General features: G+C 52.4%; 1 protein-coding gene across 1 annotated transcript in view; it reads right to left on the reverse strand.

Moving 5' to 3' along the window:
* The window catches only part of CMIP (c-Maf inducing protein), a 261,683-nt gene that overhangs the window by 83,750 nt on the left and 164,409 nt on the right, over positions 1–13,524 (reverse strand). The window contains exon 3 of the mRNA XM_031658628.1: positions 5,548–5,598. Coding sequence (XP_031514488.1) covers positions 5,548–5,598 — 51 coding nt within the window. The remainder of the gene's footprint in view (positions 1–5,547; positions 5,599–13,524) is intronic.

The raw sequence follows: 13,524 nt of genomic DNA on the forward strand, positions 1-13,524 counted from the left end.
GTCACTCAACTACGCGCAATGATGGAAACACAAACATGGTTCGTTTGCGCCGACAAAATGAAGCCTTAGGTTATTAATATTATTAATTTATAATAGTTACCGATATGTTATTAATAATATTAGTTACCCTTTACATTATCATACGCATGCAAAAAAGGAAGCCCCATAGTGCCATGAAGTCACTCCTATGTCACGCACATTATTACGTCGCCGGCGACAACCACACACGCCACATACACACACTCGTAGTCACCTCACACGCTACACACACACAACAGTCACCTCACCACACACACTCATAAAATAGTCACCCCACACAACACACAATCACAGTCACTCTTGCTCTCACACACACTCTCACACATTCACTCTTACATTCACACACACACATTCTCACCCGCACACACACCCACTCTCACACTCACACACCCCACATTCTTTTCCACCCTTCTCCACAGAGGAGGGACAGAGGCCTGGGCTTGGATGGGGTGACTGAGGGGCTGTGGCCCCCCTGGGGGGCTGGGAAATCTGCCCAGCAAGAAGAAGACAGCGAGGCCAGGGCAGGCGGCCAGAAAGGATCCAAACCTGGGCTGGGATTTTCCCAGAGCCAAGGGCACTACTCTGGCCCTGGCAGCCCTGGGACAGGAACATAGGCCAGCTTCTTGTGACACACAGTCTGCTCCTTGAACCCCAGCTCTGGGGCTTGGCCCCTGGGGCTGTTCTGAGTGACCTCGCTTCCCCCAGGGAAAAACCATTTTGGTTTCCAGGACTTGTGTGCCTCGGCCTGAGGAACCCGTCTCAGGAAGCGAGAAGGTGGAGAGGTACCAGGAGCCCAGCTCCCACAGCAGGTGCATCCTGGCCTCTCAGGGCTCCTCTAGGAGCCTGCTGTGTGTCTCCTCACAGCCCGGTACCCTGGACCTGTCACCTGGGCCTGTTCACATGGACAGACTTGTCCCTCACAGCTGTGCATACCTGGGTCTCTCACCTCGAAACCATGGACACAGAAACAGGCCAATCTTCTCATTGCTTTGTAAACACACACGGTCTCCTCACAGCCTGAACACGCTCTTGGCCTTGCCCCACAAACTGGGCCTTCACGGCCTCGCATACACAAGCCTGTTCCCTCATAGCCTCGTGTGCAGACAGGCCTGTTGCCACAGGGCTTGGCCTCCGAGGGCCAGGGCGGGAGCCAGGAGGTGCATCTGAGTCAGAAATGAAGCCTCATTAACCCAGAATAACTGTTTAATGCTTCCACACCCCTGGGAATTAGCCTCAAGGGCTGAACCACCCAAACCAAACAGGGCTGGCCTCCCCAGGGGCCCTCAGGACTGCAGGCTCTAGCGAATGCTGGGAGGCAGAGCAGCCCTGGGCCGGGAGATCCTGGCCCTCCTCCCGCAGGCTCCAGGCCTCCTCAGATCTCCCAGACCAACACGGCAGAGGCCAGGTCGGGAAGGCTGGGAGGAAGAGCAGAGCTGCTCGGACAAAGAGGCAAGGATGTTCAGGGTCTAATCCCGCTTGCCTTCTTGGTGGCCTTGGAACCTTGTGCGAATGACTTATACTCTCTACACTCAGATTTCCCCATCTGCAAATGTCGATAGGAACAGAACCTATTCAGTGAGAGGAAGTAATTCACAAAACGCAGCATCCAATGCTGAGTAAACTCCTCCAACACGGGGGCTACGACTGCGTGTGAACAGCTCAAAGTTCTGAGCTGAGGCCACAAAAACAACACTGTTACCCAGATGGAAGAGCGTGAACAAGATGCTGGATATTTTACCCCCGCTCTGCCTTCTTCCACAAAACAATTTGAGGTCGATTCTATAGCAGCAGTTGTCAACCCTGTTTTCATGACTGTCCGCATAAAGAGCTCTAGTGTCTCCCCTATCTGTCCTCCCTTTGAAAGAAATACTCAAGAATACGATTTCATTGAATAGGGTGGAGCTTTGGAGGGCCACAGACTATTGTAATCATTAAGATTTGTTTAAATCTCAAAGAACCAATTTTGGTCCCGTTAGGGGTGATGTGGCCCCTGTTGGGAATGCCGGTAGAGATGCAAGTCCAACTTGATAAAAACTAAGCAATGGGAACACAGTATTTAGGAGGTTGCATTCTTTTTTTTTTTTTTTTTTTTTTTTTGAGGCAGAGTCTTGCACTTTCCCCCAGGCTAGAGGTGGCATTCTTTACATACAGAAGAATGTGTTCTGACTGTGTGTGCACTGCAGCCACAGGAAACAAATGTATACTGGTGTAGGAGAGAAAACGACAAAAACATTTAGAAAGTTAAAAAATTCAAGCTGAGGTGGTGGAATTTCTAAAGGTCCTCAATTTTGATGTTCCACTGATTTTTTTTTTTTCCAGTTAAAGACAGAGAAAAGAAGAGAAAAGAAACAAGGAAGGAAAAGAAAGAAAAACCTCAAATAGGTGGTTGTAAATAAAGAGGGGAGAGAGTGGCCATATCAGCAGAAGCAGAGGGGTCAAGTCCTGGGAGGGCTGCGGAGTCCCAGTCTCAGAGAAAGGCACTGTTTGATCAAGGAGGAGGTAGGACAGCTGCCCAGATCTGGACTGAAATCTGCTGGGTAACTACGGGTAAATCACTTGCTCTCTCTGAGCCTTGGTTCTTTTACTTGCTTAACGACAACGAACCAGAAACGACCTGGCCAGTCCTGGCGTCTCATAGGTACTCACTAACGGTATCTGAATTAGGTGAACACTTTCTGGAATCTGTCCACAGAACCAGGGTTCAAATTCAGGTTTCCCAGCTCATTTTGCTAGCTGGCGGTACCTCCAAAACACCTGACGTTTCTTTGCCATTTTAAAAGGAAGGAGAGCATGCCTTCTCAAATATCACCAAAACTGGGTACAAAGAGCCACAGGAATTGAAATCAAGTTAAATATCACTGCCACCTGGTGGCAGCATACCTAAATTATTGGGGGGCAATAGTCCAAGGGGAAAAACTGTCAGCATCTTAAGCATGCTGTAGACACAGCCAAAGCTTACACCCTGAGAACGAAGACCCCTTGATCGCCTGGCTAGTGGGCCGGCATGCAGCCAGGCATCTGCCAGTTCCTTGACATCCTGATTTAGGTTTTCTGAAATTTTTAAAAACCGGTTGATTAAATTTAGCAACCATAAATAAACCGGATGCCACCATAATTGAATGTAAACATCCAGGTCTTCATGAGAGCTGCTAGAAACAGTGATCCCAGTTCTGGACTTGCTCAATCAACTGTGTGAATCCTACATGCAATCCTTAACATTTTGGGGGTGGGGCATGGCAGTCTCACTCTATCACTCAGGTTGGAGTGCAGTGGAGCGATCTCAGCTCACTACAACCTCCATCTCCCAGGCTCAAGTGATCCTCCCACCTCAGCCTCCCAAGTAGCTGGGACCACAAGGGCGCACCACTACGCCCGGCTAATTGTTTGTATTTTTGGTAGAGATGGGGTTTCGCCATGTTGCCCAGGCTGGTCTTGAACTCCTGAGTTTGGCTACCTGCCCGCCTTGGCCTCCCAAAGTGTTAGGATTACAGGCGTGAGCCACCACACCTGGCCAATCCTTGACATTTGAATGTTTCAAGCCCGAGCTTTTAAATCATCTTTCTAGCCAAAGCCTCCTGAAGTCCATTTCTGTGCCCATCATCTTGGTTGCCCCTTGCAGCTATGCAATACTCACAGATTTCACAAATGCTGCCTTCCAGGTGCACGTGGAAGTACTGTTGAAAATGCAGACCAGGGAAAGGCAGAAAACAGAGCCTTGTGCAATACTGCACCTGACAGCCTTCATTGATACTCATCTTGGCCTCCTTTTAAATAAGGCATTTTTCTCCCAACCTGTCAGGTAGGCAGTATGTCTCCAAGTACATTCTACCCTGTCCTGAGCTAAGAGAAAATGCAAGGCTGTCACTTACTGAGGCCCCACAAGCAAAACACCATGGGGAAGGGAAGAGGTGGTACCCCCGTCACCACCACCGCTCATTCCTCCCTCTCAACTGCTCTGGCATCTGACTCCCAGATGGTCCCCAGTAGGTGCTGACGAACGCCCTGCCTGTCCTAAGACACACTCGTACCTGGGCACGTAGAGAGAATCAGGTATCAGAGATGTTCTCCCAGTGGAAACGGAGCTCTCAGCAGCATCTGCTGATCACACGAGCCGGTGAGCACCACCTTACCTGCTTGGCTGACATCTGTGCCTTCCCGCTCCACTACATTCAGAAATCTCCAGTACATACAGGTACTGGAAAGGTCGAGCTGAGCCATGCCTCAGCCCCTTCCTAACAACGGGAGCTTGGACTACAGTCTGAGCCTCACCTTTCCCATATGGAAATGGCAACAATGATAATCATCAACCTTATGCGGTTGTGGTGACGGTGAAATGGACATGATGAGTCTAGCAAAGCTCCTGGCACACAGCAGGAGCTCAAAACACGCTAGTCCTGGCACACAGTAGGAGCTCAGTAAACACTAGTTCTCTTTCCTTTTGCAGCCCCAACTTGGAGACTCAGCTCAGTTTCTGAGACTTGGCCCCACAGCACAAAGCAAGAGGACCAGCCGCTGACACGGGAAAGGAGGGGAGGGGCCCTCTCTGGGAACAGGAAAGTCATTTTCTGGGGTTGCCTTTCTGCCCCCAACCCTGGCAGTTGGGGGAGCTGCTCTGGAGCCATGAGAGGAATCCTGAGTGTTCCCTGGGTCCTCCCAACACGTGATACGGCACCCAGCTCTGCTCGGGGCCAGCTGTTCATCCCCTGCGGCTCCCCAGCTTACTGTGAGGATGACAACTTACAACACACTGGTCATTCCAGCCATACCCTGCTGGTGCTGTGGGGCCCGGGGCCTGTCAAAGCTTGTTCTAAACCAGAAGATCAGAAGACAAGGAGAGACAGGGAGGCAGGGCAGGAATGAGAAGCTGACTGTACGTGCTTCATGCCCTGGTCCTGACGTCAGGGTTTCTATCGCCTGAGCCATGGGGCAGAACTCGGGCTCCCCCTCGGGTGGCTGGGGGACCCTTCTTAGGAGATCTGCCCCTGGGTCTCCAAGATGAATTTCCCTTTACGTGCCAGAAAGCTCTGAACCATCCTATGCAGAGCTAGAATCAGAAAATTAGGCCAGAGAATCTGACAACTGAAAAGCAGTGAAGACTACAGAAATAGGGCTCGGGAGTTTGAATCTCTGTTAAGTTTACACTTGGCACGGCCTTTGGAAGTTACTTTCAACTAAGCATCTTGAACCCTGAAGTCCAGCCTCCCCGGCTGGACTCCCCTCAGGGTCACCCTCACTCTGAGAGCAAGAAGTTCTATGATCCTTTTGAAGCAGGAAAACAGCTATAGGGTTTGAGAACACCAGGGCGAGAAGGCCATTTCAGCACTGCAGGGGATGGGAATAGCAGAGGACGAAGGGCCAGGGGCTCTTAGACAGGGGAGCAAAGTTCCTCAGCTGAGCCATCTGGAAGGCATGAGTTCTCCACTTTCATGCCTCTGGGTGACAGATTGCCTTTAAGCCATCACACCGCTGCCTGAGTCGCTTTAAACAAGCAACTGAGTCAGGACTTACCTTCCACTGCAGAGAATGGAACCACTGGTCTCGCAGGTAGCTGTTGGCAGCCTGTAACGACAAGAACAGGACAGCAATGTCCGGTCATCAGCTTGCGGCATCTCAGGGCATTTCAAGGCCAGCCATGTGAGCCCCCCAGGCTGCTCTGTGGACAGTGTATGCCCTGTGACCCTAACGAGTCCGCTGAAAGATATGCTAAGCTGAGCCGTTGTGTGCAAAACCAAACCAGAAGGACCGGCCAGGGAGGATTTCCTCAAAACAAGACATCACTAGCACCATGTGCTTCCTTTGCTGGATATGAGTGACTTCAGACACTGCTGACTCGAGAGCTTTAACTGCGCACACAGCCGGACTTAGGGACACGGGAGGGGCTGGGATGAACTGGTTAGAGGCCCGAAGTGAGGATGGTGGGGGCTGGCTGGAGGCCTGTGCATGAGGACTGTTCTAGGAACTTGGCTTTTGTTATCCACATAGTCTATCCTTGGTCCTCACAGCAACCCTATGAGGTAGCACCTACCATTATGCCCATTTCACAGACGGAAAAATCGAGACCCCGAGATCTCACAATGAAGTGCATTCAAACCCAGGGCAGCCTGGCTTCCAAGTCTGTGCATTTAACCATGACCTTCTCCTGCCAATGGCAGAAGGTCATAGTAGACGGTGTCCAGCAGACCTAGGCTAAACATGACAGTGGGGAAAAGAAAATCTTCTCTGATCTACCCCACACTAGTTCTGAGTCTTTGGATATCTCAGCCTCAATTTTCCCATGTGTAAAATGGGGACAGTAACCCTGATTTTGCAGGGATGTTGTAAGGACCAGAAATTATTCTTGTAGAACATCTAGAACCATGCTTGGCATACGGCAGGTGGTCAAAAATGCAGCCATTGTTATTATTATTGTTATCATTATCATTGCCATCATCAAGTCCTTTCCAACAAAATGCAGCCCAAGGCATCCCTCCCAGCCCTCATGAGTATCCCTGCGGCTCTCACCTCCTTTCTCGATCTGCTAATAGAACAGTAAAGCTATGGTGTTTCATGGACACCAGACACAGCTCTGAGTCCTAGGTGTGGACTGGCTCATTCAGTCCTTACAAGACAGCCCTGTGAAGTCGGTACTGTCAACATCTCATGGTACAAATGAGGAAACTGAGACTTCGGAAGTTAAAAACTTTCCTGAGGGTTCACAGACATGTGGTGCGGGGCCAGGAACTGAACCGAGGTGGTCTGACTCCTGCTGTAAACCACAACACCGGGCCATTCTGAGTTCCCCATTGGCTACCCCTCCACTCCACGCAGGGCCAAAATGCAGTGTGCGTTCCCCACCAGAATCCACAGCCCTCTCTCCAAAGTGGCCCTGCTTCTGACGGTTCAGGGGTCTGATGAAGGCTGGAGCCTCTCTTCAGGCACGAAAGTCCACCTTCTGCCTCGATGCACACAGACACACCACACAAACTCAAGCGTGTAGCCCCTTTGGTTCACCCTCGTTTGAGGAGATCCAGGTCACGCTACAGGTGACCACCTCTCGCTCCCCAAGTCATCTACGAAACATCAGCTGCTCTCCCAGGTCAGGGTCTGGAGCAACCTCTGGCCTTGGATAAATGATCCATTCCAGCAGCAAGTGTGGTGAGGAATCAGGCTCTCGTGGGTGAGTTCAGAGACTCAGGGTTTTGAACCCTGGACTAGACGAATCCACACCAGCCACCCCAAGGCTGGTGGAGCTTGAGTCTGCCCAAGTGCCAAGCAGACAGAAGGCAAGCCCTCCATGTGACACAGGAACTCCTACAAGGGCTGAGCCTCTTACAGGTGCAGGTTCAAGTCCCGGCTCTGCCATGTGTAGTGATGTGACCTGGAGCAAGTTGACTGATGACCCAAGCCTGTGCCCCCTGCCTGAAGCTGCGGAGGCCGAAGAGGAAAAACAGCCCCCTGGAGAGACTGTTGCTGAGCTCCTTCCCATCAGCACTGCCCAAGCTCTACTGGTCTTGTGACAATTCCTATTCATTAGGATGACAAAATACACCCCTGCTCGGGGAGAGCCGTGCGAAGATCCCAAACAATGAACTAATCCATGAAAAGTGCTTCCTCAGCACGGTGCCCGGCACGTGCAAACACTCCACAAACAGGGGCCAGCAGTGTCAGCAGCCATGGCCAGGGCCGTGCTGATAAATGCTTAACATCAGGCTCTCTGGAACAAAAAGCCCTGATCCCAGCGTGTGCGGATTTCCGTGTTGTGAACAATCCCATCTTGGCCAATCCCACACCTTCAAGAGGATGCCCCTGGGCCACAGCTGGGGAGAGACATGCACGATTGGCTCTGGTGGGCAGGTGCAAGCCGGAATGAGGTGGCTCCAGGGCATGCCTGGTCCACATCCATTCCTGTGCTTCTTCACACACCATGGGTGCCAGAGAGAGAAGGAGGTGGTAAGGAAAATAAGCCCCCCTGAACATGTTCCATCCTAAATCCCTGTGATTAAGTTATCCTATGTGGCAAAGGGACTCTGGACATGAACAAGTTCAAGGTCTTGAGATGGGGAGATTATCCTGGATGATCTAGGTGGCCAATGAAATCACAAGGGTCCTCACAGGAGGGTCAGAGTCAGACTAAAGCAGACGTCAGAGTGATGTGGCCATGGGCCAAGGAAAGCGGGCAGCCTTTAGAAGCTGGAAACGAATTCTCCCTGAGAGCCTCCAGAAGGAACATGGTCCTGACACTTTGGTTTTAGCCCCATGGGACCTGTGTTGGACTTCAGACCTCCAGAACCATAGGAGACTAAATCTGTGTTCTTTTAACCACAAAGTTAGGGGTAACCAGTCATAGCAGCAATAGTAAATAAAACCAGGAGGTACAACCAGGTTGGTATAACGCTGATGTGAGTTGTTCCACTGGCTCTGAGGGTCCACAGTGGACCCAGGCAGTGCCTGTAAGCTGCCACTGGCTGAACGGAATAGCCAAGCAAAGACAAAAAGAAGGAGGTGGAGGACACCCACACCCCTCCCTCTTCCGTGTCCACTGGCCCCGCCACAGTGCCCTGCATATATGTCTGACCCTAAGAGGGCAGGGGCCACGGATGCTCTACCCACCGCTGTATCCCAGGGCCTGGAGCACCAGGAGACCAACAGGTGTTTTCTGAAGGAACAAAGGAATGAATGGACTAGGAGTTCCTTGACGGCAGGGTCTTATTTCTGAATGCACAGCCAGATGAGCAGTGCCTGGCTGGGCCAGGGTTGGTTACAATGGAATGAATCAACACAGAAACAAAGGAAGAAACAGGAAAGCAACCCAGCTGTCACAGGTGGTAGAATGACCAGAGGAGCCTCCCTTCCCCAGCCTCTGTGGCGAAACCCAACATAGACCGTCCTCCACGATGGCTAGACCAGCCCTTCCCATCTGGGGCCTCCCCAGCTGGTGAGTCTTAGGGGGCCTTCCAGCCCTCCTCAGCAGTGTGTGAGTCGGTCCTCTGGCTGGCCAGGCAGAGGTTCTTGCCCAGGACTCTGGATCTTGGGCAAGTGCTATAGAGATGGGGCAGGGACAATTCACCTGGGAGGAGCTGGGTCTTGCCCTGCATCTTCCTGCACCGGTGGTGATGGGACTACCACCTGCATGCCCCTGACCCCACCTCCGGGCCATTCTCCAGGCTGCCATCATCCTTCTAGTACATTCCTTTCCTGCTTGGAATGGCCAGATCCCATTTCGGCTGCTGGCACATGAGAGCCCTGAGGGACCCGCAGGGCCTACTGGCTCTTGGCATCTTCTTCCTTCTCAAAGTGGACGTTCTGATGTGTTTGCCCCATAGGCGTTTTCTTTTGAGATAGAGTCTCGCTCTGTCGCCCAGGCTGGAGTGCAGTGGCCAGATCTTGGCTCACTGCAAGCTCCGCCTCCCGGGTTCACGCCATTCTCCTGCCTCAGCCTCCCGAATAGCTGGGACTACAGGCGCCGCCATCACGCTCGGCTAGTTTTTTTTTTTTTTGTATTTTTAGTAGAGACGGGGTTTCACCGTGTTAGCCAGGATGGTCTCGATCTCCTGACCTCATGATCCGCCTGCCTCGGCCTCCCAAAGTGCTGGGATTACAGGCGTGAGCCACCGCGCCCGGCGCCCCATAGGCGTTTTTACAGAAGGAACCAGCATTTCTACAACTGTGGCTTCTCCTGGTCACACTGTCGGGGCTCCTGGCATCTCCTCTGCCCTGAGCTCACATCCAGGTGGTTCTGGCCCTGCCAGACTGGGTCCAGCTCACTGCTTAGCCGTTGGCAGGGATGGCTGCCAGATCTCCTCTCCTGGTCCCTGGCTGCCAGGCCTGGCCACACCCTCCATGAGCTGAGCTGCATGAGCCTCCAGTCTTGGCTGGGTCCTCGGTAGCCTGCCTCTCACAGCAGCACTCGATGTCTAAAGGCGTGGGAGGGATTTCTTCAGAGCCACTGACCACAGACGCTGCTACACATCAGTCTCTTCTCAGCCCCATCCTTCCAGGCAGAGCCATCTGGGTTTCCAAGCCTTTCCTCCCATGGGAGGGTGTGACCCCCTTCCCCAGCCACACTTGGCTTTCTGGCCACTTCCGTTCCCTCTGGGATCCTCTCAACTCTTGGAGGTCGGTGTGGCATTCCAGGAAGAAGGCAGGTTTCAGTTCATCAGCAGTTTGCAGACCCCAGCTAAACAGGTATGTGACACAGGCTGGCGAACTATGTGCGATGACGCATGTCACTACCAACCACAGACCACGTGTGCTTACTCGGTACCAGACACCACGAGAAATGCTCACACACACCTCCTCTCCTCCTCAATACACCCATCTTACAGAAGAGGAAGCCGAGGCTCGGAGCAGGCAGTGGGGTGCCTCTGCACACTCCGGCGACTGTCCCTGCCCTCCCCATACCCCGGCCAGGACCCCATCCCTCCTCCGCATTCCTGAAGCTTCTGGCGGCCGCTTCTTCAAGCCCTCGGCCCACACCCTGAGGCCGGCTGGGTATTTATGTCCCACCCACAGGACTGGAAGAGGAGGCAGGATCCACGTAGGATTAACTGCGACTGCTCCAGTGAGCCTGAAAAAACAGCTGAATGAATTAATGACATGTAAGGCAAGGCATGGAGATGCCGGGCTGAGGACAGTCTCAATGCGGAACTCTCCTGCGCCTCCTTCCAGGGAGGCAGAGACGGCCAAGATCTCCCACCCACCATGCCCGGCTCCTTCTGCCCCAGTGCGACGAGAAGGAAAGCTGGCCACGGTCCCCTCCCCACCCCCGTTCGGGCTGGCTGCACTTTAGAAGAAGGCAGAGGCTTCAGCCATGTTTGTCCACTGTAACAATGAGCATCTTTCCATCAGAAGTCAAAGGAGTTTAAAGATCACCTGGTCCAGGGGTTCTCAGTCTTTGGGGGTTTATAGATCCCTTTAAGAACCTAAAACAAGCTATGGACTCACACCCATGTAATGTCAACATGTATGCACACACACTACACACACACACAGACACACACAACAGACACAAACACCATACACACACACCAGTTACACATGCACACACGACACACACAGACACATACACCACACGCACCACACACAAAGACACATACACCACATACAGACACACACACACCACACAAAGACACATACACACCACACAGTTACACATGCACACACACCACACACACCAGACAGACACATCCACCATAGACACACACACACACACTCAGAGACACAGATGTGTATACGCACACATGCAGACATACTACACACACAGACACACATACCCCACAAAGACACACACATAAACCATACAGACACACATACACACACACCACACAGTCCCACCCGTAGGACTGTGCAGACAGTTTTGGAATCTACCATGGACCACACGTTAAGGACCCAGATCTAACCCAGCCTTTCCTCCGCTGCCACTTTTCCATTGGGGAAAGCAACGCAGACACCACACACACACCCAGACTTGCTGGGGTCGTCATTTGTGTCATTTCCAGCTCTCTTCCCTCCAGGCTCCTGGCAAGCACACAGGCCAACACCAATGAGCTGATGTCATGCCGAAGTGACCCGTGGCCTGTGCATGGAAGCCCCTGAGAACCCATGCAGCGCCAGGCACACTCCCTTCCCCCACTGGCCCATGGTGGACACACAGCACAAGTGAGAAACAACGCCTTGCCGTTTCTAGCGACCTAGAATGCGTGGCCACTTGTGACTGTGGCAGCACCTGGCCTGCCCTGCTCTCAGACTGGCTTCCATGCAGCGTGTACTCCCACCAGCAACATTCTGCTGTCAACCCCTTCTCTCCGCTGCCCGCTGCACTCCTACTTACCCTTCAGGTCCCTGCTGAAATGCCCCTTCTCCACAATGACTGTCTTGATGGTGTCTTCCCCTCCCCCTCCCCCACCAAACCAGGCCAGAATGCCTCGCCTGATGCATCATACTGTCCTGGAATCGCCTGTCTAGTTGTGCTGCTTCTGCAGGCTATGGGCTCTGGGAGGTCAGGAACCATGTCTGACTTATGCAGCACTGCGTCCATGAAACCCGGAGAAACATTTGTTAAATGAAAGACTGGCTGAAGTGTTGAATGAATGAATGAATGAATGAATGAATGAATGAATTGGATGGATGGAGACATGGATGATGGAAAAACAGATAAGACAGATAGACAGTCTGATGGATAAACGGATGGGTGAGCGGATAGATGGATGGATGAATGGGGTATTCATATACTCATTCTGCTCAGTGAAGAAAGTTCACACGCAACAGACCTTCAAAAGAACCCTTCAGCTCTGATTCCCTCTCTTCCCTAAACTGCATTTGCCTAAGACTCTAAAAATGATCATGGCAGTGTTTTCTTAAACACCTACTATACACCAGGCACAGTGCTAATTACATGTCATATCTATGAGCCTCACAATCTCCAAGGAGATAAATATTAGGGTATGGTTCACAGATAAAGAAAATGAGGCCCAGAGAGGTTCTTCCTGTTGTCTAGGGTTCCACAGCTAGAATGTGGTGAAACTTAGGGTTCCAGGGCTGGTTAGAGCCTAGGGTTCGACAGCCAGTTAGAGTCTAAGGTTCTAGAGGTAGTGCCCAGGAGAGCTGGGCAGGAACTCAGTTCTGTCTGACGCTACAGTCTTCCCTCCCTACGATCCAGCCCTGGAACATGAAGCAATGCATCTGAGCTCCTCTGGATTCTCAGGACTTGGGTTGGGACATCCGTGAGCGTTATTTCTCCATGGTAGCTGCCCTACTGATGGAATAGGAGGAAGAAGGATGTGGCACACAGGAGACCTCACCTTGAAACTAAGGGAAGGACCGGAACTTGCCTCTAGGAGAGCAGGCGGAGGCTGATGGAGCCACAGAGGTTGGGACAAGGCTGGACTGTAAACTGCTCGTTCCTTCGGCTTGTCTACTTTTGAGGAAGGATACAGGCTGCTAGGCAATGTCTTGAATCCCAGCACAGGCATCTCTAAGGGGCTTCCAAGCAAAGGGAAAGTTGACCAGGCTGCTTTCCAGCCGGGGGAAGACGCACGCTTCTGTGCAGAGTCCCCACACTGTCCTGCTGGTGGCTGAGCCGAGAGAACTCAGCCCAGGGGGAACATAAGGCACGGCTGGAACCCCAAGGGTCACTCTGAGGAGAATCCATTCAGACCCGGGAGAGGTCCCCAAGCCCGACCCTGAGGGTCACTCAGAGGAGAATCCATTCAGATATGGGAGAGGTCCCCAGCCAGACCCCAAGTTCCCTGGAAGCCGGTGCAGCTGGTTCCGACTTCTGGTGTTAAATCTTTGGAATGCTGAAAAGGCCTGGTTCCAGGCAAACGCTGCCCAGTTTCCTCTCCCAAACCTGCCAAGTTCTTTCTCATTGTTGTATTGTCTCGAGAGGTGAGAAAAACAGCCCAGGGTGCGCTGTGAGCGACCTTTTCCAAGCTCCCTTCCCCGGCCCAGTTTCTTAGGGAAAAGCAGCTTCCTTTCTTACTGGAAGGTAGAGAGTGAGACCTTTCT

This window comes from Papio anubis, chromosome 18 (assembly GCF_008728515.1).
Source record: "Papio anubis isolate 15944 chromosome 18, Panubis1.0, whole genome shotgun sequence".
NCBI classification, from domain to species: domain Eukaryota; kingdom Metazoa; phylum Chordata; class Mammalia; order Primates; family Cercopithecidae; genus Papio; species Papio anubis.